This window comes from Cricetulus griseus, assembly GCF_003668045.3.
Source record: "Cricetulus griseus strain 17A/GY chromosome 1 unlocalized genomic scaffold, alternate assembly CriGri-PICRH-1.0 chr1_1, whole genome shotgun sequence".
Taxonomy (NCBI): Eukaryota; Metazoa; Chordata; class Mammalia; order Rodentia; family Cricetidae; genus Cricetulus; species Cricetulus griseus.
The window spans coordinates 2,122,778-2,148,748 of NW_023276807.1; the positions used below are offsets into that span (position 1 = coordinate 2,122,778).

Below are 25,971 nucleotides of genomic sequence, written 5' to 3' on the forward strand. Positions count from 1 at the left end.
GGGTTTTGAGGTTTCGAAAGCCACACTAAGTTCAGTCCCCATCTTTCTCTGCCTGCTACTGGCAGAGCAGATGTGAGCTCTCAGCTTCTGCTCCATTACCACGACCATGTGCCTGCCATGCTTCCTACCATGATGAGCATAGATTAATCATCTGAAATTGTAAGCAAGGCCCCCAATTAAATGCTTTCTTTTATAAGCTGCCTTCGTCATGGTTGTCTCCTCAAAGTAATAGAACACAAGACAACTGTCTCAATTCTGTCCCATCCAGGGATTGAATCTCACCCCCCCTTGTGTGCACACCATTGCATTGTTCCCACTATTGAGACACACAGCCTCTCCATGGTCATTTTTTATTTAAAGACTCAGAAACACAGGCATCATAGTTTGCCACTACTGTCAATTCATCCAAAATTACATACTGACATTGGTATATAATAGAAACCTATGTGGGGTTGGGGACACGTGCTTGCACGTTTGTGTGTATGTGTGTTGTGTAAAGTACAAGGGTTTCCAAGTCCACTTAGTGCCCAGCCTTGTATTCATGCCCCACTGCAGACTATCTTGTTTCTCAGACTTTCCTGTCTTCTTGGTAACCCTCAATCTGAAGAGCTGAGAACTATTCAAGGAAAAATCACCTGGCCACCAAATACTACTGTATTTGGCCAGGATGGAATGTGAAGATTCTAGATTGGGTGCTGGCATCATTTTGATATCGAAGACATGTGTCCTCAAGGGCAGATGACCTCGGGAAAGGTACTTCTTTTCTGTTCTTGACTGTGGAATACATGATTTTGAAAGCTAAAGGTTTGAAAAGCTAAAGTATTCAAAATACCCAATGGGGCTCACTGTGTATTTGAAAAGCCTCACCTGGAAATGAGCCCTAGGGCCCTGTTTTTCTCCCCAAGGTAGTTGTTGTGTAAACCCATGACTTTGTTAGGAGAGGGTCCAGCTGATGTTTTCCAAAGACGCCTTGATACTTTGCTCAGCTTCTATCAGGCTGCTACCTCCTTGCCACCATGAAGGTAGCCAGCATAAGAAAGGAGGACAGGTCAAAGATGTCTGTTCTGTTGCCTCCAAGTCCATCTTGTTGAGGAGGAAAAACGGGACTTTTATTGTCTGGAAACTGGAGTTAGTTCTGGCTCCACAGAAAACATGTCTCTCTCAGGATGTAGCTCGGTGTACCTCCTCAGGGACAGCATGGATTTAACCATACATAGCTTTTTGTGCATGGATGGGCAAGTCATCTAGCAGTGGCAGTGACTAGATACCTTCTGGTTGTCACTAACCCTGCACACAGGGATCCCTAGGTCTAAGCTAGAGTTTCTCTTTGGCTCAGAACAGTTTTCTCATGTCTAATATTCTTACCCAATAAGTCTATTACCATAGAGGAAGACTTTCTCTAATATTCTTATCCAATAAGTTTATTACCATAGAGGAAGACTTTCTCTAGGCATCATTGCTTCCATGTGCCAGCCACCTGGCAGTCACAACTAGTTAAATCATATCCCCAAATAGGAACTTTGAGAATAAGTGGTCTTATTTTATTATGAAAACTAGTAATAGCCTCTGCTATCAAAGGCTTGACACAGGTCTGGGTGGTTTGGTAAAATGTAGACAAAGGCTCACAAATTGATACTTTTGAGATGAAAAAAAAAATGTGTTCCTAAAGTGTGACACTGACACCTCTTGATAGTCATTCAGGCCAACCTCTTGGGAAGCAAGTTGTTGCTCTAGTGAACAAAGGCCTCAGGGCCAAAGAAACCATCCCATTTCATTTCCAGTGTTTCTGGGTCCTATTAGTCTGTAGTCATGTACCAGGCCCGTGTTAGCATTGTACCTTTGGCCTCTAGCAGATGGAATTTTGCCTGGCCTGATACAGAAAGTTACTTTAGTTTGAAATGGAGGGGGGAAAATAAAACCTTTGCAAGGTAGTGGTCTAAGCTGTTGTAAAAGCTGTATTTTGGCAGGAAAATGTGCTTTAAGAATGCTATTTTTAGTCATTCTCTCTAAATCGATCAAAGGAAGCTTAAGGGTCAGAGTGTGTGTGTGTGTGTGTGTGTGTGTGTGTGTTCCTGCCACACAAAAAGGCAGAATAAATTCCTCAAAATATTTCTTTCTTTTTTTTTTAAATCATAATCACTTCTATCTAGATGGAGTATGCAGTTCAGGCTATTTCCAACAGCCAGGAAAGACACGTGACCATCTTGGCAGACTCTCTCACTCACCTCATAGAGCACCAGCCAACGTTTTGTTATCACAGATAGGATTCCTAAATATGCTCCAAACTTCATACGGGAAATATATAAAACTTTCCTTTGATGTTACCTCATTTTTTCCCCTTGAAGCTTACCCAAGTGATTTCTAGTTTTACAAAAATCAGCACCAGATGTATGAAAAATATGCAGCGTCTGACCTATTAGAAATATAGAAAGTTTAAGAGTTGTACATTAAAAAGGTGCCATAAGAAGGAAGCAATGCAGAGATGGTGGTGAAACCAAAAGGTGTTCCTTATTATCCTGGTAGGAGACAAAGCCATAAGGATTCTCCAGTACCCGACAGGACCTGCCCCCACCACTGGACACCTTGGGAGACTCACAGCCCTTATATGAGGCTCTTGAACCATGAATGCCCTGGATGTGGGGCTTGATGGCAGGTGACAGAGGTATATAGAGGAATGATACCCAGGGCAGCCAGGGAAGTTACTCTTCATTGCTGTCAGCCCTAGTACACAGCCCTACTCTGTACCCCCCTGGGCTCCCAACCCTGCACAGACAGATAATACTGCTTTAGCTGATGGGTGGCATAGTAGTGCATTTGTCCACATGGGCAGCTTTTTTCTGTTGCACTGCTCACTGAGATTCATGGCATGGTCTTGAAGGACACTCGTGTGTGCTTTCAATAAGGACTTTACATGAGGGTATGGGCTTCACAACCAAGACGACATCCACGTGTGCTTTCAATCAGCATGGCCTTCACGACTGAGTTACCACCCCAGTCCAGTTGTTCCTGGTAGGTGCTTGAGAAAGGCCCTGGGACCTAAGTGGTAAGGCTTCCTCTGCTCACAGAGTGTTTTCTGGGGTACCCTCTCCCGGATGGCAGAGCGGGACATGAGCAACGGCCTTCAGAAGCTCTCCACAAAGCTGCCTGGGAAGAGGCCCGTGCGGCCATTCCGCTGCAGAGTCCCCTTGAACCAGCCATCTTCATGTTTCTTGTGCACGAAGACAATATCACCTTCCTTTAGTTCAATCTCTGCTTCACTCTGTGGTGGGTAGGAGACCACCACCCGATACCTGGGAGGACAGAAGGAACAGCATGTGAGCCGAGAGGGAGGAGACAAAACAGTACAATAGGGGTAACTATCAAAATATATCACTCAAGTGTATGCAAAATGATAAGGAAGCCTATTATGTAGAATTAATATGGCCATTAAAAAAAAGGACATTCCCTAGGTGTCTTTTAGACACAGATCTAAGGCATGGCTGTCTTATTTTTTAATTCCAGACCTCTACATAGACCCTCCATTTCTCCCCCCTCCCACCTATGCTGGTCTCTTATCTGGAGGTCTGCTCTAGTGAATTCGTGGCTGTACTCAATTAGCCACGACCTCTGGGAAATGGGAACTGTTCCAAGCCTGGGACATAGACTTGGCACTTGGCTTGTTCCTTTCTGGCTTTGTGACCTTTGTGCCATAACCTGTCCATGTGCCAGGTTCTGCGTCTAAAACTGAAGGCTCCTCTCCTGTACTACTACCTTTCAGGGGGAGGTGGCTGGGCCCCATAGGTCCGGAGGGGCCTTTGAAGTTGCTCTGGTGGAATGGTTATTTTAAAATCGTTAGGTATACAGTCTCAGGCTGAACTGGCTGAAATCACATCATTGGTGCTGCAAAGGCCCAGTTTCTCCTCACTCCTTTTCTACAAGACCTGGGCAACCTGTAACACCCAAGGCTTCAAGGTGCTGTTTTCACATCCCCATGACCAAAAGAAACCAGAGAAAGTGTCTCCTCTGCTTCTGCTGGCCAGCTGCCCCAAGAGCATGCTGCTGGTCCCAGCTCTATCTGGGTGTCTGGGTGAAGCGCTGAGACCAGAGTTGGACCCCTGGCCATCACCTTTCCAAGAACACAGAGTCTTGAGGTCTACATAGCACTTGCCTGACAGACACTTGGCTCTGGCCCTAACAGCACTCCTCCACAAAACCCCAGCAAGCTTTTCTGAGCCCTCTTCTTTATAAGTCCTACTGTGTGCTATACAGATTTTTAGCCTCACAGGGCTGAGTTCCCAGCTGGCTCTAGCCTTGCTTAACATTCTTTTCCCTAAACCTCCTAAGAACTTCTCTACTCCAGCAGCAGCAGGATCGCACCCTTCTGACCTTCGAAGGAATCTAGGCCCCAGCCTAGATGCCCTCTCAGGGACCAACACTCCTTTCTGCTTTCTGTGAATGTTCTCACTTCGTGCTCTCTTGATCCGTACTCACCGTTCTCTGATGCCTTGGCAATAATGCCAGGACACTTGGGTGTGAACTGGGCTTCTATTCATGCCAGGCTTCCCTACTGTAAAGTGTGCTGTGTTAGCGGTTATAGCCTGCAGGAGGCTGGAGTGGCTGTATTCTTCTGAGGACCAGCTGCCCTCTCAGATACTGGCGCTTGTCTGGTGTCTACCTCTCAGTCCCTGACAGGACACCCCTGCTGCCCTCTGCTGCTGGCCCCTCTGCTATCTGGGTAGCTGTGTATGGCAAGTGTCTGACACCTGTACCTTCAGCCCCAGGGCAGGTGACAGTGGTAGCCAGCTGATAGGATGAGGGGTGGTCTTCTTGAGGAGCCATGTGTGTAGCTGTGGGCGATAGGCTGGGGGCGCAGCTCAAGGAATATTTTACCTTCACTCCCACAACCTAGCTGGTGGGCCAGGGCCATGCTCAGCATTGCCACAGTAGGTGGGGGCAGCAGTGTTGGCACCTCTATTCTACTGTAAATGAGAAAGAATACCTGGGGGTGCAGGGGAGAACAGCCCTGTGCATAAAGGCAGACTGATTGAAACTGCAGTGACTGTGTCTTTGGAATGGTGTAGGCCCAGAGCCTAATTGCAATTTCTCTCAGGCTATCTTTAGTCCCCCCTAAAGGGCCTTTCCTCGCCCACCTCTGTGTCACACCTGTCCCGATAAACAGATAAAAACCTGTAGAATGCACTGACTTAATTCCTCATCAAGCAAAGGGCCAAAAATGCTATCAGGGAGCATCTGAGGCCTGGCTGCAAACTGCCTCTCTGATGTTTCCGCCAGTGTATTTTTAAAAATGCCTTGATCTATCAATTTCTCTTTTCTATTATAAAAACTTCACAAAGCTGTTTCCACATTGGAACATGGTATTTTGGGAGACCTAAATTTGTCTTCCTGGTCCCTGGCCATTCAACTTGGGCTCCATAGTAAACCATCTCTTGTTCCCTTAGAGGTGAGAGTTGCTTTTGTGTCAGTACTACCGTTGTCTGGGCCTGGTGCAGACTTATGGGCCCCAAATCGCTGTCTGAGCTGGAGTTGGTGCTAGCCTCGGGAGCTAGCTCTCACATCTGTCAGTTCCTCAATTTCAGCTTTCCATAGGGTAGCCTGTGGCCATTTTCTCTTCACTTTTGTCCAGATGGAGACATGGAGCCTGAGCCCTTTACAGGACTGTGAATACTATTGCAGTTGGTCTTACTGTCAACCTGCCACAAATTAGAATCACTTGAGCAGGCAGCCTCTCCTGAAGAACTGTCCTGATAGCCTTGGTTGATGTGGGATGGCACCAACTGTGGGCAGCGCTTTCTGGCAGCATCCCAGATGAAAAGGGTCTTTGGGAAGGAAGAACGCCGCCTCCTTTGCTTGCTTGGATCAGCCTGTTACTGCAGATTTCCTTGCCGACTGCAGAACCAGAATTCCCAAACTTACATCATTGACTAGGAACCAGGGGTTCTCCAGGAACTTTCTGGGCTCCTAGCACCAGATTGGGACTAGTGAGGCACTTGCTTGTGGACAGAGTGCTCTGACTGTTGAGGCAGCCAACCTCAAAGACCAGCTAACCATGCTATCCATGCTAGGCTCTTAGCATCCAGCTCACTAAATACACTCTGATTCACATATATTTATATGTATAAATATGTGAATACATACATTCATCCCCTATTCTGTTCCTCTAGAGAACCTTGGTGGAAGCAAATACCCGATGAGCTTAGACTCTCTGGTCAAAAAGCCCTCTCTCTCATTCAGCTACTTGCCAGCCATGGACCCATGAGCAAGTTTCTTAGGCTTTTCAGAATGCCAGCTACTACTTTGGGAAATGCTGAACTAATAAGATTCATAAGGGGACTCAATGGATAATGCACATAACACACTCAGGAAATGCAGAGCCTGGCCATCCTAGTGTCAGTGGCAGGAACTCATGTCAACTGTTAATGTTTTGAATACCAGCCTTTCACAGAACCTTCAGTGGATGCTTGCCACCTTAACTGTAACTGCGGATGTCAATACAGACGTACATCTTAATTGGTCATGAGAAGTCAGTGATGGCTTCATGGTGTCCCCCCAGGGCCCTGCAGAGATTGGTCTCCCCATGGCCATGGATATCACAGCACCATAGATGAAACTCAAAAGCATCTAGAACTGTAGTTTGTGGCTGTGTGGTAGCAGAGCTATGGATGTTACTGAATTTTTGATATGGTTAAAAAAATGATGACAGATTTTTTTACACTAGAATGCTGCAAGAAATCTGAATTTTGGTCACTGTAGGGAGCTTTCTGGAACACCAAGCCACAACATGCATCTACTCTGTGGCAGCCTTCTAATGGCACAGCAGAGTGCCATGGGCATCCTAGAGTCCACAGCATCAGTGATACTTACTATCTGGCCTCTGACAGGAAGCCTCTATGACCCCTTGTCTACCCACTGCCTGGCACCTGGAGGTGTGGTCTCTGAGGTTAGCATGCGCAGAACAGTTGCTGTGTTCTCTGGCTCAGGTAACAAGTGATTGACCAACAGAGATGCCCCTGTTGCTCTCAGGATGATGGGTTTATGTTTTTATTATTTAAGCAGTGCTCTAACTGGTAGAGACTGGGAAAGGTGGTGCCTGTCATACCCCCCCCCCAAGGCCTTCTAGTCTTTTGTTGTAAACTCAAACATACAGATCCATTCACAAAGGCAGACACCCTACTACTTAGAAAACTTGTTCAATCTATTGCCCCTCAGCCTGTGAGCTCAGCAGGCCTTATCACTGTGCTCAGTGTCCAAATCTGTGAAACTGGAGGTTAAATGACATTAACTTGTTAGTTTGGATAAAAATGGATGAGTATTGGCAATTGTGAATGGTTTGACATGAAAGACAACTTAGAGCAATATTTCACAACACTAAAATAAATATCACAGTGTCCCAAGGTTCAAAGAAGAAATGCTTTTCTGGGTGAGTGGATGAGACACAGGCCACAGGGGACTCTGGAAGGGCTCATTTGAGGGTCTTCAAAGGTTGAGAACCCAGTGCCCTGAGCCACAGTGGTGTGGACATGTCCACAGGGATCATTTACAAGCCCAAATCCAGGAAGGAAGGTTGTGGTAGTTTGTAATAATCTCACAGTAAGTGGCACTATGAGGAGGTGTGACTTTGATGGGTGAGTATGGCCTTGTTGGAGGAACAGTGTCACTGTGGGGTGGGTTTTGAAGTTTCCTATGCTCAGGATACTGCCCAGTGTCTCAGTTGACTTCCTTTGAGATACAGGTCTCTTAGCCATGTCTTCCTGCATGGTGCCATGATCCTCACCATGATGATAATGGATGGACTGAACCTCTGAAATTGTAGGCCAGCCCCCTTAATTAAATGCTTTCATTATAAGAGTTGCCATGGAGAGATACTTTCTCAGCCTAGGCCCTCCCCCAAATGATGTGACAGACTTTGATGATCCCCCATGGAAGGCCTCACCCTCCCTGGGGAGTGGATGGTGGTGATGGAATGGAGGTCAGTGGGGGGCATGGGAGGATGAGAGGGAGAGGGAACTGGGATTGATAAGTAAAATAAGATTGTTTCTAAATTAAACAATAATAATAATAAACAGTTGCCATGGTCATGGTGCGTCTTCACAGTAATAAAACCCCTAAGACACAAGGCAGGCTGCAAATAAGAAACGTACCCCAGGGCCTGGGTAAAGAGGACCATATAAGCTTGACTCCTGGGAAACTCTACTTTGCCCATCCCCAAGAAGGTTCCAGAACTCAGGTGTTAGTCCTAAAGATAAAAGCCCTCACCTCCTTACCTCTCTCTGGGCAGTGGCTTCGGTTCAGGGCGGATGGAAGCCATTGACAGATTTGCTTGCCGAGAAGGGGACAAAGAGAAATTCAGATCCAAGGAGCCAGCTTTTCTGTGCAGTGGCTCCAGCCCAACGGCTCCCTGCATCTCGCTCTCTATGGGGCAGGAGCCTGCCCTGCCATGGACGGTCAATGGGGACACTTCAGGGCCCATGGCACCCTGCAGTGAGGTATCCATGGCCGACTGGGGGTCATGGGTTGGAGATATAGATGGTGGGGAGCGCGACTTCTTCTTGGTAGATGCCCCAGCTAGCAGCTTCAGCAGCCCGCTCTTCTTCTCCTTCTGTAGAAACACACACAGGTGAACCCGACGTGTTAGTGTCTCAGGGAGGACCGTCCTATGGACGCCTGTAAAGATAGTCCTGTAAATCTAGTCTGAGGAAGGCAACCAAGACAAACCTGAAGACTTATTTTTCTTTACTGAAACCTGGAGGTAGTGTCCTCCGAGGCCAGCTCCATGAAAGGTTTGCAGGCCGAGGCATCCCACAAAGCAGGACAACCCATGACAGGACCCGTAGGCAACTTCATGGGTCTTGTCTGAGGAACCCAGTCAGGGTGATTGCTTTGTTCTGTAGGGGAGATGTTCTTAGTGGGGCTTCTCATGAATCTGGGCCTGGTTCTTCCAAGAGGAGTTCTAGACAGTCTTCATGTCATATCCTATGAGTTGCAGGACTTTTAGCCTAGCTGGGAGTGTAGTTATTCTACACAGGGCACCCAGACATACAGTCGCTCATCCAAGGGATGGATGTGTCTTTGGGAAAATTGGTTTAAAACCCTTGAACATTTAATCTTTCCTCCACACAGATAGCGATGGAGTATATATATGTGTGCATGCATGTATGTGTGTATACATGTGTGAGTATACACACAGTATGTATAGTGTATGTAGTGTGTATATGTGTATATAGTATGTGTATAATATATATGTGTATAATATGTATATCTAGTTGTGTGTGTATATATAGTGTTTGTATAATATGTGTATATGTATAGTATATGTATGTGTGTATATATTGTGTGTCCAATATGTATATATGTAGTATGTATGTATGTGTACATAGTATGCATGTATATATATATTGTGTGTATAGTGTGTGTGTGTGTGTGTGTGTGTGTGTGTGTGTGTGTGTGTAATGTGTGATGTTAAGTCTCGTAGTGTGCAGGATCACAGGTCTGTCTGGCCAGTAACTGAAGCAAGGTTATCTGAAGGCTTCTGTCACTGCTGTTGTGGTATTTGGGGTGCTTGGTTGTCAGGGGGCTACCTGGACAGTGATTTCTCCACCTTCAGCTTACAGAGGGCCTTGAGGCCACACCTGGGCCCTTGAGCTTCCTTCTGAGCTCTGCACATTCTCATGGTAAGTGATCATAAGAAGTTGCTGTATTGGGAGTGAGAACCAGAAAGGAGCCATCTACAGAGACTGACTGACTAGAACTAACTACAGGACTGTGGAGAGGTTGGAATGTTGCAGTCCAGAGACTAATTACCATGTCTTGGGCTAGCTATATCCCCTAGAACAGCCATTCCTTGTCCGCCTCTGTGTCAGATCCATATCCCGTGACTAATAGATGAAAACCTTTTATTAACTTAGCAGACTACTGGCTTCCACCAATCCAGAGGCTAAGACTGCCATCAGAGAGCACCTTAGACCTATAGAAAACCTTCTCCCATGTGCTGTAATCACCTTTCTCATATACTCACAAATATAGTTTAAACTTACCTTGATTTATGACTCTTTGCTTGATAAGATTATAAAACTTATGAAACTGCTTCCATATTGGGGCATGGACTTTAGGATAATCTAAGTTTGTGTTTCTGGGCTTGGTCACTCAAAATGGCTCCAGTATAAACCATCTCTTATTTCCTTTGACTTGAGAGCTGGTGTTTGTTTGTTTTTATTTTGTTGTTTTGCATCAACAGTATCCAGTTATGGAGGTCTCAGGATCCCCTATTTAGAGAACATCATAGAAAGGCAACCTCCAGCCAGTTACCACTTGATGCCATACCCTCCCTACATGTATGGCTCAGGACTCCCTGAGCTGCTTTTCTTCCCTTCTTCCTATACATGTCTGTACCAGAGTGGGGCCTGGAACACTTAATGCCCAACTACTGCAGCCACACAGCCTAGCTCCCCGCCCCCAAGGACTTTGCTTAAATTTCTTGTGCCAGGCTCTGGGAGAGCTGTATGGGAAATGGGAAAATGAAACCTTAGTCATTGGTTATATGCCTGCTCAGTGGGAGCATTTGCCACGCTGTCTGGGGGCTTAAGGTGTAGTGTTGCCAAGTTGGGGTATACACAGACCATCCTGGTGGTACAGTCAGAGAGGGAGTGTTCTGGGGACAATCACTGGAAATGGCAATGAAGATAAAGGGTGGAGGGAATGCAGCCATTCAGCTGGCTTTCCCTGGTCAGGAATGGAAGGACTGCCTGCAGGGTCTGAAGAGGGGGCAGGCTCCCAGTTAAGGAGAGCAGAGCTTCCTAATGGGTGATCTTACCCAGAGAAGACAGAGGGCAAAGTCTGAGACACTCTGAGTGGTTCATATGGGCTGCTAAGTGTCTCCAGCACACCATCACACATTCCAGAAACTGTAAGAATGGGCCCATGATGTGAGGAAGGACACAGGGATCATCCAGGTGTCTAGACCAACTGTCACTTATTCTGAAGGTATGGCCCTCCTAGTGTGGCAGAAGAAATCCAGTAGCTAGTGAAGGCCCTACTGTAATCCCCCCCCTTCCACTACCTAGGTTTCTTCACCCCCTGGATTACCATCCATCCATGTCTTTCTGGCTCCCATCTGGAATACAAGCTTTGGAAGGGTAGGGAATATTTCATTTTGTTTGCCTTAGCACCACAGGGCCTAATGCAGTGCCTGGAACATAGCAGGCACTCAATACCTGTGCCCATAATGAACTGAGCTCAGCATCAGAGTTGTTAGAATGCCTGAATAAAGAACACACTTGGGGGCATTCACAAGGCACTCCAGGCTACGAGAGCCTTGGTGTCCTGTCCACTGAACTGGAGGAAGACATGTCCTTGCAACCTCACCCCACACCCCTGAGATTATTGGTGGTGGCGTCCAGCTTTAACGGGACAGGGTGGATATGTGTGTGTAGTTTTCCTGTCTCAGTTCTTGAGGATTAAATGTGACTCATGATTTTCTGAATTTAACTTGGACAAACACTGATATTTTGAATGCAGAAATTTCTCCAAAATGTTTGCCTTCCGGAGTGGAAATCTGCCAATGCCTGCAGCATCTAGTAATCCCTTTGCTGTGGAATCCCTCAGAATAGCAGCCATCATGCCTGTGCAAATTCATGGAATATGGTGGCAGATGTTCTAAGCACTTCCTTGGGAGTCATACATATGACACAGATAGGGATTAACCAAGAGACACTTTGCTATATGTGGTGGGGACAGATTAGTGACTCACGCGCGCGCGCGCACACACACACACACACACACACACACACACACACACACCACACAGTCACCCTCTTTGTGCAGTGGCAACATGTTGGTCTCATAAATTGTGTGTGTGTGTGTGTGTGTGTGTGTGTGTGTGTGTGTGTGTGTGTGTGTATTGTATGTTATATACACACAAACTCTGTTCATTCTGCTGGAGATGAAACTTTATTTGTATACACTATGCAAAGGTTACTACTAGCTAAATCTCCAGGGGACTTCCTTTATTAACCATATGTAATGGAGGTAGCCAGGACACCACCTCCCACAAATAGAATTGCCATACAAATTCTTTTGTTGTAGTATTTTAACTTGGATTATCTGGGTACACAGCAAACCCTGGCCCTGATGATGTCTGCAGGAGACAGACAGCTACAGACAACCCTCCCCAGCTGTCTACCAGTTGAGATGGTGTCTGAAAATGCCCTCGCTCCTGTTCTAAACTCAATTTGCTTCTTTGACACTCTGTCTACTGAGTCAGTCAAACTGATGAGTTAGTCAAGACTCAGGATGGGGGTTGGCACAGAGTCAGTCAGGGACTCTCCCCTGCCACATAGGCAGAGTGAAGTCCAGATAACCCAGGAGGTCCTCAATCTGCAGTTGCAAGTCACCAGTATAAGCTGATGGTCATAGAATCTAATAATGGCGGCCATGATAATAGGAGGCTGATGACTTGTTAATTCTGATAATAAAGGGATGAGGAAAATCACTCCTTTTCATTCTTCCAGGTGCTTTTGAAGGGATTTCTGAGAGCTGAGACTAAGAGTGGTCTCAGGTGAAAGATCCTCAGGTTGTGTTTTGACCTTGGTGACCTTTGAGAACCTGCAGATTATCCAGGAAGTCCAGAAACAAGTCCCTCCCCACCCCAACTGCTGCCCAGGCTGCTGTAGGATCCCAGGGTGGGAAGCAGGCTGGGCCAATATTTCAACTTTGGTTATGTGTTCTGTATTATCTGACTCACTGCTGTGAGCACATGCTGCTTTTTTCACTTAAAGGGGAAATGTGGAAAGGGAGAGGATTTTGCAACCTGCCACTGTGAACACGATGGTAATAGTTATGAACCCGAGAGAACTTTTGTTGTTAGCTTATACAGCAGGAGTTGGTCCCCTATGAGGGCCAACTGGTAGAGGAAGGGGACAGAGAGCTAGCTAGCTGCCATGGAGGTAATAAAAGGGTGGAGTACCAGGCAATGTGGTCCCGGGTCAGAAAGTGTGGAAAGAGCAAATTTGAAAAGCAGATGCTTGCATTTAGATGGTACCTACCAAGGGGCCTGGTGTCCTATAATGAGAAGGAAGGGGTTGCTCTTCAAAGGCTGCCCAAGATGCTCTAGTGGAGGTGAAGTTGTGGGGATGGAAGGGAAGTGATGCTTCTGAGGAGCTGAGCAAACAATGGGGGTGACAGCGACAGAGACGGTCACAAGATGGCTTATGGCTTAAGGAAGATGATACGGGGATAGCAGCCCAGACACACAGAACTAGAATCGTCACGTCACCACTGGGTGGCTGACACAAAACTTGGCTCTCTGCCCACGTGGCAGGGAGGAGACCCCGATTGACTTTATGCTAAGTCCAATCTGAGTCTGCTAAATAACTGAGTAGACAGTTTGGCTGGCTGGGCAGACAGAAAGGGAAAGAAGCAAAATGCATTTAGAAAGGGGGTAAGGTAACAGATGCCATCTCAATCTATGGGCCATTAGGGAGGACAGGTGGCAGAGGCAGGCAGAAGGTCTGGCTTAGAGAAAATAGAATATCTTATTAGCGATGGGAACAACCTCAGAAAACCTGGGCAGTTGCTAATGTGTAGGGAGTTGACACGAGAAACAAAGCTGAGGCCCTAAGAAGCCTTGAGACAAGATACAAGGGCAAATGGAGAGAGACATGGCATCCTCATCTTTTCTTTGGCTCCAAGGCACAAAGCTCCACTTGGTAGCACAGTGATGACTACTGTATGTCTGGAAACCTTGCTGTCGAGACGGGGTTGGGAGAAAGGGTAATTAAAAGCTCTGCCCTGCTAAAAGTTTAATGGAGAAAGAGCACAGTTCTGGCTGTGTATAAAAACACAGTAACTACAAGAGCAGAGAAGGTTTACAACAGTATAAATATGCAATACATTTTCTGAGAGGGCAGAGAAACAGTTTCCATAATGGATAAAGAGACAGAAGTTAACAAGCTATTTAAAAGAGACAGAAAGGTTGGGTAGTGAGCTATTGGGATTAATTAATGTTTAATTTTAAACATTAAGACACACATTCAAAAATACTGCCTTGGCAAAAGACAGAAGACGAAAAGCACTGGTTCATAAAAACGGTGGGGAATGGGAGGCAGCGGTGAGCAGGTACAATCTCATTAGACTCCAGCCTCTCCTGTGGATAACAGCCCTGCTGGCTGCACTGGGTTGTTTTTCTTGCCTTGCCCAGTGTAGTCTTTGCTCAGTGGCTTGCTGCCTGCTGTGTGGTGTTGGCCACTTTGGGGAGTGGAAAGGACAGACGACAGGCAGGTACTGGTCCTTTAAAGAAGAAGTGTGTGGGAGAGGTGGCTCAGCAGTTAAAGAGCTCTGGATGCTTTTGCAGAGGACACAAGTTCGGTCCAATCACTCCCATGGAGGCTTGCCACTATCTGCAGTTCTAGTCCCAGGGAATATGTCGACCTCTTTTGGCCTCGTCTTTGTTGCCTGCTGGTGGTACATTAGGCAAAACAGTCACACTCAAAAAATAAAAAGTCTTAAAAAGAAGAGATAGTGAGAACCACACACATTGTGATCTGAGCAGTTAGCTGGACTCAGAACAAAGAGTAAAATGAACGGTGCCTTCTCTTGAACCCGGGTCTAGGAGCAGGTCTGGAAGATCAGCTGAGTCCAACAAGGCATGGAGGAGCCTGTGAAGAGCTTTCCTGGGGAAGGAGGGTGGGGGCTCAGGAAGATAAACTCTGATGGCTGCTGTGGCCTGTGAGAACCACAGGGTGCTGTGCTAGCTTGGGGGTAGGATGGAACTGGATATCCATGTCACTTATTGGTTGGCTGATAGCAAACTAGTTACCCACTCTTATCCTCGATTCCCTTATATGTAAGATGGAAACATGATTATCTAAGCAGAAAAATGATACCGGAAATACTTGAGCGCTTTCCGTGAGTCGGGTCCTATTAAGCAATGGCCATATATTAGTTTCCTGAATTTTATTTTGTCTTCTTTGTGTGTGTGTGTGTGTGTGTGTGTGTGTGTGTGTGTGTGTGATGCCCATATGTATGTGGGTACATGGACAGTGTGTACTTATGTGAACAGACCATTTCCTCCCTCTTAAATAAAAGTGCTGAGGATCCTGAGAACTGGGGGCAGAGGGACGGACTAAGGTCCCTCAAATACCACACTAGTCCCATCTGAGGGCAACACTCTGAGTGATCTAACACCAGCTTAAAGGGCCTCCATTTCATTGTCACCACAATGAGAACCATGCCAGGTATTCAGTAAGTGACAGGCATCTAGCACTGTTCCAGTTTGCAGCCGACAGGCGATGAGGTGAAAATACAGAATGACTCAAGTGCATCGCTCCAGATTCTCACAGGTTTTCAACACCTGTGAAACAGCAGCTTAACCACTTAGTCATGAACCTTACCGCACCGAAAACACCTCACACTCCGAGTCTCCTCAGGTGGAGCGGCTTTCTCCGTGCTACTGACAGGAAACCGCATGACTGGCAGCCAGCATCGGGAAGAGCTGCTCTGCCAACCACTCTCAGTCCTCCTGTCTGAGGTGATGCACGCCAGAGCATCCCACGAGGCATCTGGTGCCTCTGCTAGCACTTCTATTACCACAAGCTGGATGGGAGGAGTTACAGTGCACGTGGCCTATTTTAATTTTTATAGCATTCTTATCTCCTTGTCTTAAGTAACTTGACCAAAATGCCAAACAGAAACAACTCAGGTTGAGAAAGCTTTATCTTGGTTCCCTGGTTCAAAACTTGAGTTCGATATTGCTTGAGTAAAACATCCTGGAAGCAGGAGCTGCGGTGGTGGGCTGACCTTTTTTTTTTTCTTTCTTGTTGGACAAAAAGCAGAGAATGGAGGAACACCGAAGGGACTGGAGTGACACAGGCTTATCACGCTTCAGTGACCTGCTTCCTCCAACTGTGCCTCACGTGCCTTTCACCAGCTCCTAGTGAGGCTACCACATGAGGAAGCTATTGAGGGATTACTCCTTTTATGAGGTCAGAGACCTCATCATTTAACTGTCTGAAAAATAAGATTACAGGATCTGTAGAGGAGTGCTTCACTAATTCCCCCAGCATTTCTTAATCCAATCAGGGTTGTATTAAAAGTGACTCTAGCCAGGAAATGAACCTAGGATCTCCCACATGCTAGGCAGGCGCTCTACCACTGAGCCACACAGCCTTAGCTGCAGCATGTCTAGTTTAGTCCCCACAAAAATGAAGTAAATAGTTAAACATCTCCTAAAAAATATTGCTGCTGCTTTATGTTGTGGTCTATCAGACATTCAGCCAAGACTGACTATGTAACAACAACAAAAACCACGCAAGGGGCTAAAGAAATGGATCAGCAGTTAAGAGCACGTGATGCTCTTCCAGAGGACCCTGGTTCAATTCCCAACACCCACATAACAGCTCACAGCCATCCATAACCCCACCTCTTGGTGGGCTCCAGTGCACTCTTCTGGCCTTCATTGGTACCGGGCTCACAGGTGGTGCACAGACATATACGCAGGCAGAACACCCATACACATAAAATAAAATAGCATATCCATTTTATTAGTGTGCAAATTTGCTTTTGCTCTTAACAAATGCTATAATTATATGTATACCAAAGAATTGTTTGAAAATAAATTTACCATTTATGATCATTGAAAAAAGAATGAAATAAATAGGACTCAAAAAACTCAGCTGCTGTCTATGATCCTTTGGAAAGCTCTAGAGACAAGAATACTGTCTAAGTCTTTCCAACAACACAGTCTGAATCCGTTACAGAGGATGTCCCAGAAGCCCCAAACCTGAATGGGTGGGAATGCTGAAGAAACCGCTGCAAGAAACAGCTCTAGGTCTTGTTCAAACTCGGGATGTCGGTGGAAACATTGAGCATCCTTCCAGCTATCAGCACACACAGTACATATGGTAACAAGATGGTGCCTGGAACTTGAGTACCTGAGAGTCAAGAGGTACAGCCCTCAGCAGGGCTCCTGGCCCCAATACTGGGTGTGTCCAGGGCACTGACATTTGGGTCACCTCTCCACCAGGGTGCCACTTCTTTCTAGTTTCCCATGTTATAGTTGCTTGTTTGGCCTTTCTGACCATCCCATTGGTTCCTTTGCCACACCAGGTTGAGCACATTTCTCAGGCCCTCTGACCTTCACATGAAGCCTCAACACAGGCTTGGCTCCTTACCCCCTCCCCCTTCTATGGTAGGGTTGATTATCTCTATCCCAGTGTCTCACATGAACTGTAGGTTTCATAGCTTATAAGATCTTGTAGATCTTAATATAGAAGTCACACAAATGAAAACCTCTGAATTATGCTCCGATGAGTCTCCTTCTATCCACCCCCAGCTAGAAAGAACCCAGAGGTGTGAACATCCTTGGTGTCCTGGGTTAGTGGCTGGAGAACCCAAGGACAGATGAGAAAGTCAAGCGAATATGTAAGGCGGAAGCTCATAACCCACAAAGATCCCTATGTCCTCATACTGGCACAAGTCTTCCTGTCCCCTCTCTATTCATTAAAGGAGAACAGCAGCCTAAAAACTGCAGGCTGTGGGTCTCAGCTTGGGCTCTCTCCCTCCAATGACACTGATGAAAGACCCACTGGCATGACCATTGGACTGCTCTGAGTGGGGAAGAAGTGACAATGGAGTCTAAAACACAGAATATTTGGACCTTTAAGTTAAGCTAGGTTCTGGAAGTCAAAGGCTCTGAGATACTGGTCTTTCTAATGAACTCTGAAGGGTGCTTGGGCTCTCTTCGAGCCTCTCACGGGCACACCTGAAGAGACTGTGTGAGTGAACACTAGGCTCTGAAGGAACTGGCATCACAGCTCTGATCCTGGCTACATGTTCATGTCATGCCTTTAGGACTGACCCAGAGGAGATAAGTACTCCCAGTCCTCCACCAGGACACAGTGTTCACACCTTCTGCCCTACAAAAAAAAAAAAAAAAAAAAGGAAGGGTAGACCAGACAGACTGACATCTTTCTTCATTATTTCCTTTCCTCTCGGGCCCATGGGCCATTTTGGTTGGACTCTGCTACTTACTACCTTGGTGCCTTTGAACAGTAACCTAACTCTTCCGTGCCTCAGTCCTGCCAATGTAAAAGGATGGTAATAGCTTACATGACAGGAGGGTACTGAGGAGCCCAAGTGGACTCATACATGTGCAGCCTGGCACACCCGGGAGTGTCCACACTTCACCTATGTGCCTATCGCCATCAGTATGGTTACTTCACAAGGTCTTGGCACCATGACAATGTGGACATAAGGCTCCATCCTCTGCAGGAAACACGGTGTGGGTGGTACTTAGTCATCACTCCACACTTGGCTTTTACTATGATAGATAGGAAATGATCACTTGTACTCCAAGCTAGAGGAAAAGAATTGGGACACAGTGTTTTCCTCAGACCCATGGCAAAGCTAGCAGAATTGCTTCCGGAACCTGGAGCAGAAGCAAGCATTCCAGGGTCTGCCTCCACCTCAATCACAGGCCTGCCGGGAACTTGAACCAGAATGCCCTTGGGGGTCTCAGGCCAGGTTCTTAATCAGCTCTTGTGTTGGTATCAGGGTCTTGGCAGGCACAGAAACGCAGAGTTGGGAGTGGAATCTCAAGGTGGTTCACCCCCCCCCCCCCGAAAACATTAAGAAACTAGTTCATTTACTAATTTATTTGAGAAATGAGGAGACACATTGTGGAGCTCTGTGAGTGGAGAGCAGGGATAGGCCAATCTTGTTCAGGGCAGTGGAATCTGGAAGCAAGAGTCCCCAGGAAGGACAGATGTAACAGATTTCATTTTCACACTTCATTAAAAACACTGAACACCACCTGGTCAACTTGCAGAGAGCAAGAGACTCCAGAGTGCTCAGCCCCATATGGGATGCACATAGAACGCCCTCCCCATGGGGCTCAGGGATCTCCAAGGAAGAGGGGTGGGATGACTGTGAGAGCCCAAGCTCGTTGACAGTATCAAGGAAATAGTGTTCGCCAAACACAACAAGGCTGTTAGGTGAATACACAGCAATCATGACAGTGTACATAAGACCTGCAGAAGCTCCAGGGAGACCAAATCCCGGAGCGGAGTCGGGTGGGGGTAAGAGTAGGTGGACACCAAATCCCACCACTAACTGCAGAGACAGAGAGTCAGTTTCCTTAGTGATGTGACTGCTAGTAGGATGAGCACACTCAGGACAGGCCCTGTTCCCAGGACTAGCTGGACAACATAAACTGGACTCCATAGGGCAAGGAAAAGCAAAGAAGGGATCTCAACGTCTGGTGGGAAGGGATGGGAGGAGTTGGGGAACTTGACTGAATATGTTCAAAATATGTTGTAAGAAATTAATAAAAAATACTGCTTAGAAAACATTGAACCCAAAAGAACTGTAATAACTGTGAGAACAGTGAAGAAAACTGTGGCATTCTAGAGCTAAGAGGGCACCTAAGAAAATGTGCTACATCCTGTTTTCTAAATATGACCCAGTACTGTCTCCCAGCTCACTCATGTCTAGTGAGTGAGCACACATCCTTAGCTAGTGTGCCTCTGAGGTAGAGCACAGCGGAAACACTGCCATATGTCAGAACAGCCACACACTTGTTCTAGAACATGGGTGCCATGACACAGGCTGGCCTTCTGACATGGTGCAGTTGGGACTCTGGCCAGAGGAGGAATGGCTTACCAAGCATCAGAATGAATGCCTACAGAGGCCCCCTGGTCTAGCCCAGACCACAACAGCCCTGCAGACCTCTTAGCTGAAGTGTAGATACTAAGAAGCAGTAAAGATGCCCAGCTGTGCTGTCTAAAGTCTACCCTACAGAAGCCATGAACACAGTGAGGCGACAGGTTTGGGATGACTGGCTATGGAGCAAAGGACTGGAGCTGACAGTGATACTTCTCATGAGATTTCCTGGGGCCAGGGTGGACCTGCATGGTGAGCTTCTTGGCACTACTGGCCTGAGTTCAAACATTTCACTGTCTTACCAGGAGTACCATGTATCACCAGCCTCTCTCATACCCACTGCATTTCTGATTAGTGAACAGAGGACAGCAACACAGAAGTACATCATAACAGACTTTTTGGAAATATTGCTACAGAAATATTGGAAATGTATAATTGAAGGCATGCAGTCATTCGAATAATAGATGAGGATTCTGCAAGGAAAGGTGAGAAGAGGTCAGTGTAGTTTTACTGAAAACAAGTGAGTTCTAGATAACGAATATAATCAAACTGAACAGCAGGGTCACAGAGATCAACAAGACAGCATTTCACACTGATGGCGTGGCTAAGAGGATTGATCTTAATCTAAGGCATAACCGGGAATTGAGGTAGAAGGATTGGGGGGGGGCTTTATTTTTTGAGACAGGGTCTCACTATGTAGCTCCTACTGTCCTGGAACTTACTATGTAGACCAGGCTGACTTCAAACTCATAGACTGCCTCTGCCTCCCAAGTGCTGGGATTAAAGGCGGGCGCTATTAAGCCTGGTGCCATAGAAGGATTTTATTGTAAGGACACACACTTCAGACAGTCATTGGTTATAATTCTAAACAATGAGAGACAGAGAGGGAGAGAGAGAGAGGGAGAGAGAGAGCAGGAGAGAGAGAGAGAGGGGGAGAGAGAGGGGGAGAGAGGGGAAGGGAGGGAACATTTACCGTGAGTTGGACACTTCTAGGGATTTTTTTCTTTTTTGCTGGGGATGGAGGCCAGATCCTTCTGCATACTTAGCCAGCCACATTCTCAACAGCTCCTACCAAAGCTCCTCATGTACTATGTAGTAATTACATGTGCTCTGGGTGCCACGTGATACAGCCATGTATGTGTCAGTGAGCATAGAATTTTATTTAAACAAGATGAGTAAGTTTTAAAAAAGCTAAATTTTAGCCCACAAGTTTTTCTTATAGGCTAATGCCTTTTTAAAAGAGAAAAAGACTGGATAGAATGATGAGCTGCCCAACATAACCACTACCAACATCAACCAGGGTGAGCCTGGCCCTACATGCCAGTGTTGAACCAGTGTGACACTGCCTGAGGAGACATTGGCACTGTCTGGAGTTACTTTGAATCTTTACAGTGGAGGTACAGCAACGTTGTACAGGCAAAGCACCCACACATATAAAACAAAAAGCAAGTAAATCTAAAACAAAATCATCTTGAATGTACTCATTGAAAACTGCACATATATATATATAATATATATATATATATATATATATATCAGTGTGTCTTGACCATATCTACCTCTCATATCTTCTTAGTTTTCCCCAGGATGCATCCCCATCACACCTCCCTCCACATTTAATTATCCTCTTTTAATTAATTATTTAAAACCCACTGAATCCAATTAGCGCTGCCCACATGTACACATTGTCACGTAGTCAGGTCGCCAAGCTCATGTATGTTTTTAAACAGAGGGAAATGAATTCCAGCCAGAAAAGCAGCAGCAGGTGAATTTAGTACACGTTGGGAAAGGATGGACTCCGTTGCCTGGGGCTAGCATTCCAGAGGCAGCAGTGACAAACTGAAGTTCTAATTTCCATTGGCACTTACTGCTGGTGCTCAGCATGCCAGACACTGCCAGGATGAGGTGAAGTTTCTCCTTATCTTTGTGCCTCTCAAGGGAGTCTGATTCCAGGAAACACAATGCACACTCAATGTAGGGACAGAGAAGTGCCTGTGAAAAAGGGCTTGGGTGGCACAACCCTAATGCCACCCCCACAAAGTGAGTGGCTCTGGACCCTAGCCCGGCACCCGAACTATTGCCCTTTTCTGACATTTCATCTCTGAATGATCCTTAACCGGCAACTGCTCTTAATCCCTCTTTAAGGAGCCATCACTATGGGGCCACACTTGGTGGTTGTTATTTTATTAAAATGATTAGGGAAGGATAGAAATGAAAAGAAGCCAAGCTATCAGGATCCAGACGTTCATGGGTCTGCACACTTCCGAGGCTGGCCTGCTCTGCTGTGTGTGAGTCACCAACACAGACCAGAGGGAATGTGGCATCCTTTCCAGACCGAAGCAAGAGATGGATCATCCACACAGCTCCTGCCTCCCAGGGGACCAGAGACTGGGTCTCCTGTTGTAGAATTGTCTTAGGAGAATGGGAGGAAGTTTAAGAAGTGCCTCATGAAGAGGAGGACAGGATGAATTCTCTAAGGACTGTTCATTGGGTATCAAGTCCTCCCCCTTGGCTGTTCTGGACATCACTATGTCTGTGCCGCTGGGTTCCCCGATGCCCTATACATGGCACTATCAGAACCTCAGCCAGTGCCTGTCTTCCGGGATTCATGGTCAGAGCCAGCCCTATCTAGACTAGCCTATACAGCTCCGGGCTAGAGCATGGAGCTAGGCTTGTTCTAAGAAGATGCTCCAGGCTGGGTAAATAATAAATGGATGGGCAAAGTACAACCACACTTACAGAGGGCAGTGTCTCTTCTGGGTCACAATAAGGAAAAGGGTGAATTCTGAGACCCACATCAGAGAATGCACCATTACCAGTAATGGGGTCTTTTAAACAGGAAGCCGTCCTGGTATGTATTAACTGCCAACGAGATTGTCTGGAAAAGTCTCTTTTGAATACCTGTCTTTATTAAATTGGTCTGTGGGCATGTGAGTAAGGGATTATCTTGACTACTAGTTGATACAAGAGGTCCAGCTACTGTGGGTAATGCCATCCCTGGGAAGGTAGTCCTGGTAACTTAGAGAAGCCAGCTAGAGAGGCAGTTGGCAAGCAGTTCCCTCTCTGACTTTGCACAATGAGAGGTCATAACTGGAAGATGAACAAACCGTTTCCTATGAGATTTTTTTTTTTATCACAGTCACAGAAAGGTGGCTGGAATGGGTGTGAGTCGGGTAGCGTGTGCTCATACTCTGTGTCTTTACATTGGAGATCTTGCACCCGCTTCTTACCCCTGTCTTGACAGGAAAAGGAATCCTCCTATGACAAGGCCTCTAGATCCTTTGATGAAGAATGCCCTCCGCCTGTTTGGCATGGCCCTGCCACCAAGGAGGAGGGGGCATGCCTTTATAGTTGAAAATGTGCATTTTGCTTGACTGACCACAATAGTCCCATGCTTGTCACCAGCCAAGATGGGCTCCACTATAACTTCTAACATATAATCCTCTACATATAATCAAAGTAGTCCACATTGAACAGCTGCTCGCAGCTGGATAATGCACATCTGCTCACAGGCTCACTGTATCCCATATACATCCTGGAACGCGCTTTGAGCACCCTACATGTCTGTCTAGATGCAAACTCGGCATAGATGCGTTAACTAAAGTTGTCTGATGATGAAAGTCGACTCTAATGTCACACACAAGGTGCTAAAGTCATCTGGCCTTGTCTTTAAGAGTGTGGAGGCAAATGCAGTCTTCTGCCCTTTGTACCCATGTGAGCCTTTGGTTGGTTTGTCAGTAGCATCCTGGCTGGGCTTTTCTGTGTTTGCGACAATCGTGCCATTGGCTTGTATAGAATTTGTGGATTTATCTTTCATCAGAGGGAAGCTCCCAGAACCATCACTGTGATGTAATTGAGCTGTCCTGGTCCTGTTCCCACTGACAGGTGGTCATTCATGGAGGAAATGGTATGGTTTTCAGGCAGCCTGAGCTCTGTGTTTTGGTGAAAGACAACCATTTGGCCTGTACACAGTGCTGCTCCCTGCCAGGCCCCCTGAGAAAGCATCAGCAGCAGATCCTCTCACAGAAAAGCCGCTCAGGTCGTGATGTTGTGACATAGGAGTTAGTAGCCCCAGAGGACTCAGCCTCAGGCTAAGCACCCAGGGCTCAAGGTACACAAGCCCTGTGTTTGACACAGCTGGGTCTAGGCCCTGTCTCCTGGTCCATTGGTATCTGCCAGAAATATCCTGGGGTGGTGCCCCGAGAAGGAACCCCCCCCACTTTCTCTCCTTCTCCTCCCCTTCTCTCTTGCCTTTCCTTCCTCTGTCTGCCCCCCCTCTTTCTGTCCCCCTCCCTCTTCTTTCTCTCCCCCTTCACGTGTGTGTGTGTGTGTGTGTGTGTGTGTGTGTGTGTGTGTGTGTGTGTGTGTGTGTGTTGTAGAATGTAGCAGCTGTTGCTCCCTGAATTCTTGGTGTGGAGCTTGTCCCAGCAGAGGCTGGGAGTTGACCTCTCTCCCTAGTAATGCCACCTTAACATCCTAGACTGGATCTAGTCCCTGGTGCCCTTCTTAAAATCCTTCAACATGACATACTTCTGGTACTTCCTAGAAACCGCTGTTAACTGGGAAGGAAGTTCCCCACGATAGCCACCGGGGATTATCAAAACTCACCAGGAAATGGTTCTAAATTCTACTTGTTCTGTTCTACCAGGTAACCATGCACAGGAAACCTACTACTTGGTCTCTTTGGGATCCAGTGGGGCCAGGCAGTCAGCTTTGATCAACAGATTGTGGGAAATTTGTGAGCCAATAAGATACGTATCACTTTGGGGTTATAATATCGCCTACCTGAGGGAAACCGCCATTGCATCTGCATCCATACCCTGTAGTGGTGTTGGTAGCAGATGAGTAGTGAGCCTGCATCCTGGAAGAACGGGAAGGGACTAGCCACTCTAGCCACACCGTGGAAGAGGTTTGTTTGCATGAGGAATGGTATTTCAGATCCTTATGCCTTAATTGGTTACATTACCTGCAGTGACATTTCCCTGAGTCATGCAAGGTGGTCTGTATTAGAAAGAGAAGTGATGGGACAGAACAAAGCAGAGATACTCTTTCATATATTGATTCTAAAACAGATATGCAAATCATGCCAATCCTTTTCAGGCTCTAAAAAAATCTGTATATTCCCAAAGACATCTTACTTTTTTTTTTTTTTTAAGAAAAAGAGTGAAAGATAGATCAGTCTGTCATGCAAACCGCAGTTGGATCCCCAGCAACCATATAAAAAAGCTAAGCGTGGCCATGGCTCCTTGTTCAGTTGTGTATAACTCTGCCTTCCTGTTCAACTGTAGAGAACAAACATATGCTGAACTTTTGGTGCTATGGCTTCTCCATCAGGGAGCCCAGAGCTCCTCATTCCCTGCTTTTCTGTGTTCCTGTGTCTTAGTCACTGTCCCATTGCTGTGAAAGAGACACAATTGACAAAGTGACTCTTATGAAAGAGAGCATCTGGTTGGGAGCTTGTTTACAGTTTCAGAGGCTTAGTCCATAGCAGAGAACACGGTGGTACACATGGCACTGGACCAGTAGCTGAGAGCTACATCCTGATCCACGGACGGGTAAGAGCTGACACTGCCTGGCTTGGACTTTTGAAACCTCAAAGTCACCAGTGACATACACCTCCCCTGACAAAACCACACCTACTCCATCAAGGCCACACCTCCTAGTCCTTCTACTCCTTTCAAATAGTGTCATGCCCCGGTGACTAAGCCTTCAACTATATGAGCCTATGGGGGCCATTCTTACTCGAACCACCACACAACTATGTATCACAGACTGCCCAAGCTGACACATGATACTATTCTCCTCTATCTGCTATCAACCAGATACTACCCTAAGTCACAGTCAATTGTCAAACAGGGACAATAGCAAAGTAAGGTTCTGCCTAGCATGGTGCAGCTGATGCCTTGAGAGCAACCCAAAACAAACTCACTCCAGAAGAGAAGGCCATCTTTGGGCAGGCTGTGACACACAGTTGTGTGGACAAACACTAGGCTAGATGTTGCTGTGAAGGCAATTCATAGATGTGGATAAAACTGATACTTAAAAATTAATTTAGCTATAATTGCCTTTCGAAGATGACTTCAAGTATGTACCTTGAAATTATAGTGGCACTCATCCAGTCAGCCCAAGGTCTTAAGGACAATCTAGGTTCCCTGAGGACAGAGACATTTTGCCTCAAATTAAATGACACACCCTGCCTCAGTTTCCTGTTTGTTTGTTTGTTGGCCTGCCCCATGGATTTCAAACCTGCCTCACAGGTTTTGGACTTCCCAGTAATTAAGTGCACTGATTTCTTAGAATAAAGAAGCTAGCGATTCCTTT

General features: G+C 46.5%; 1 protein-coding gene across 1 annotated transcript in view; it reads right to left on the reverse strand.

Moving 5' to 3' along the window:
• Nucleotides 1–336: 336 nt before the first annotated feature.
• Nucleotides 337–25,971, reverse strand: part of Sh3rf3 (SH3 domain containing ring finger 3) — a 255,846-nt gene continuing 230,211 nt past the window's right edge. Inside the window, exons 9-10 of the mRNA XM_027388339.2 lie at nucleotides 8,262–8,596; nucleotides 337–3,290 (exon numbers count right to left, since the gene is read on the reverse strand). Coding sequence (XP_027244140.1) covers nucleotides 3,122–3,290; nucleotides 8,262–8,596 — 504 coding nt within the window. The 3' untranslated portion in view covers nucleotides 337–3,121. The remainder of the gene's footprint in view (nucleotides 3,291–8,261; nucleotides 8,597–25,971) is intronic.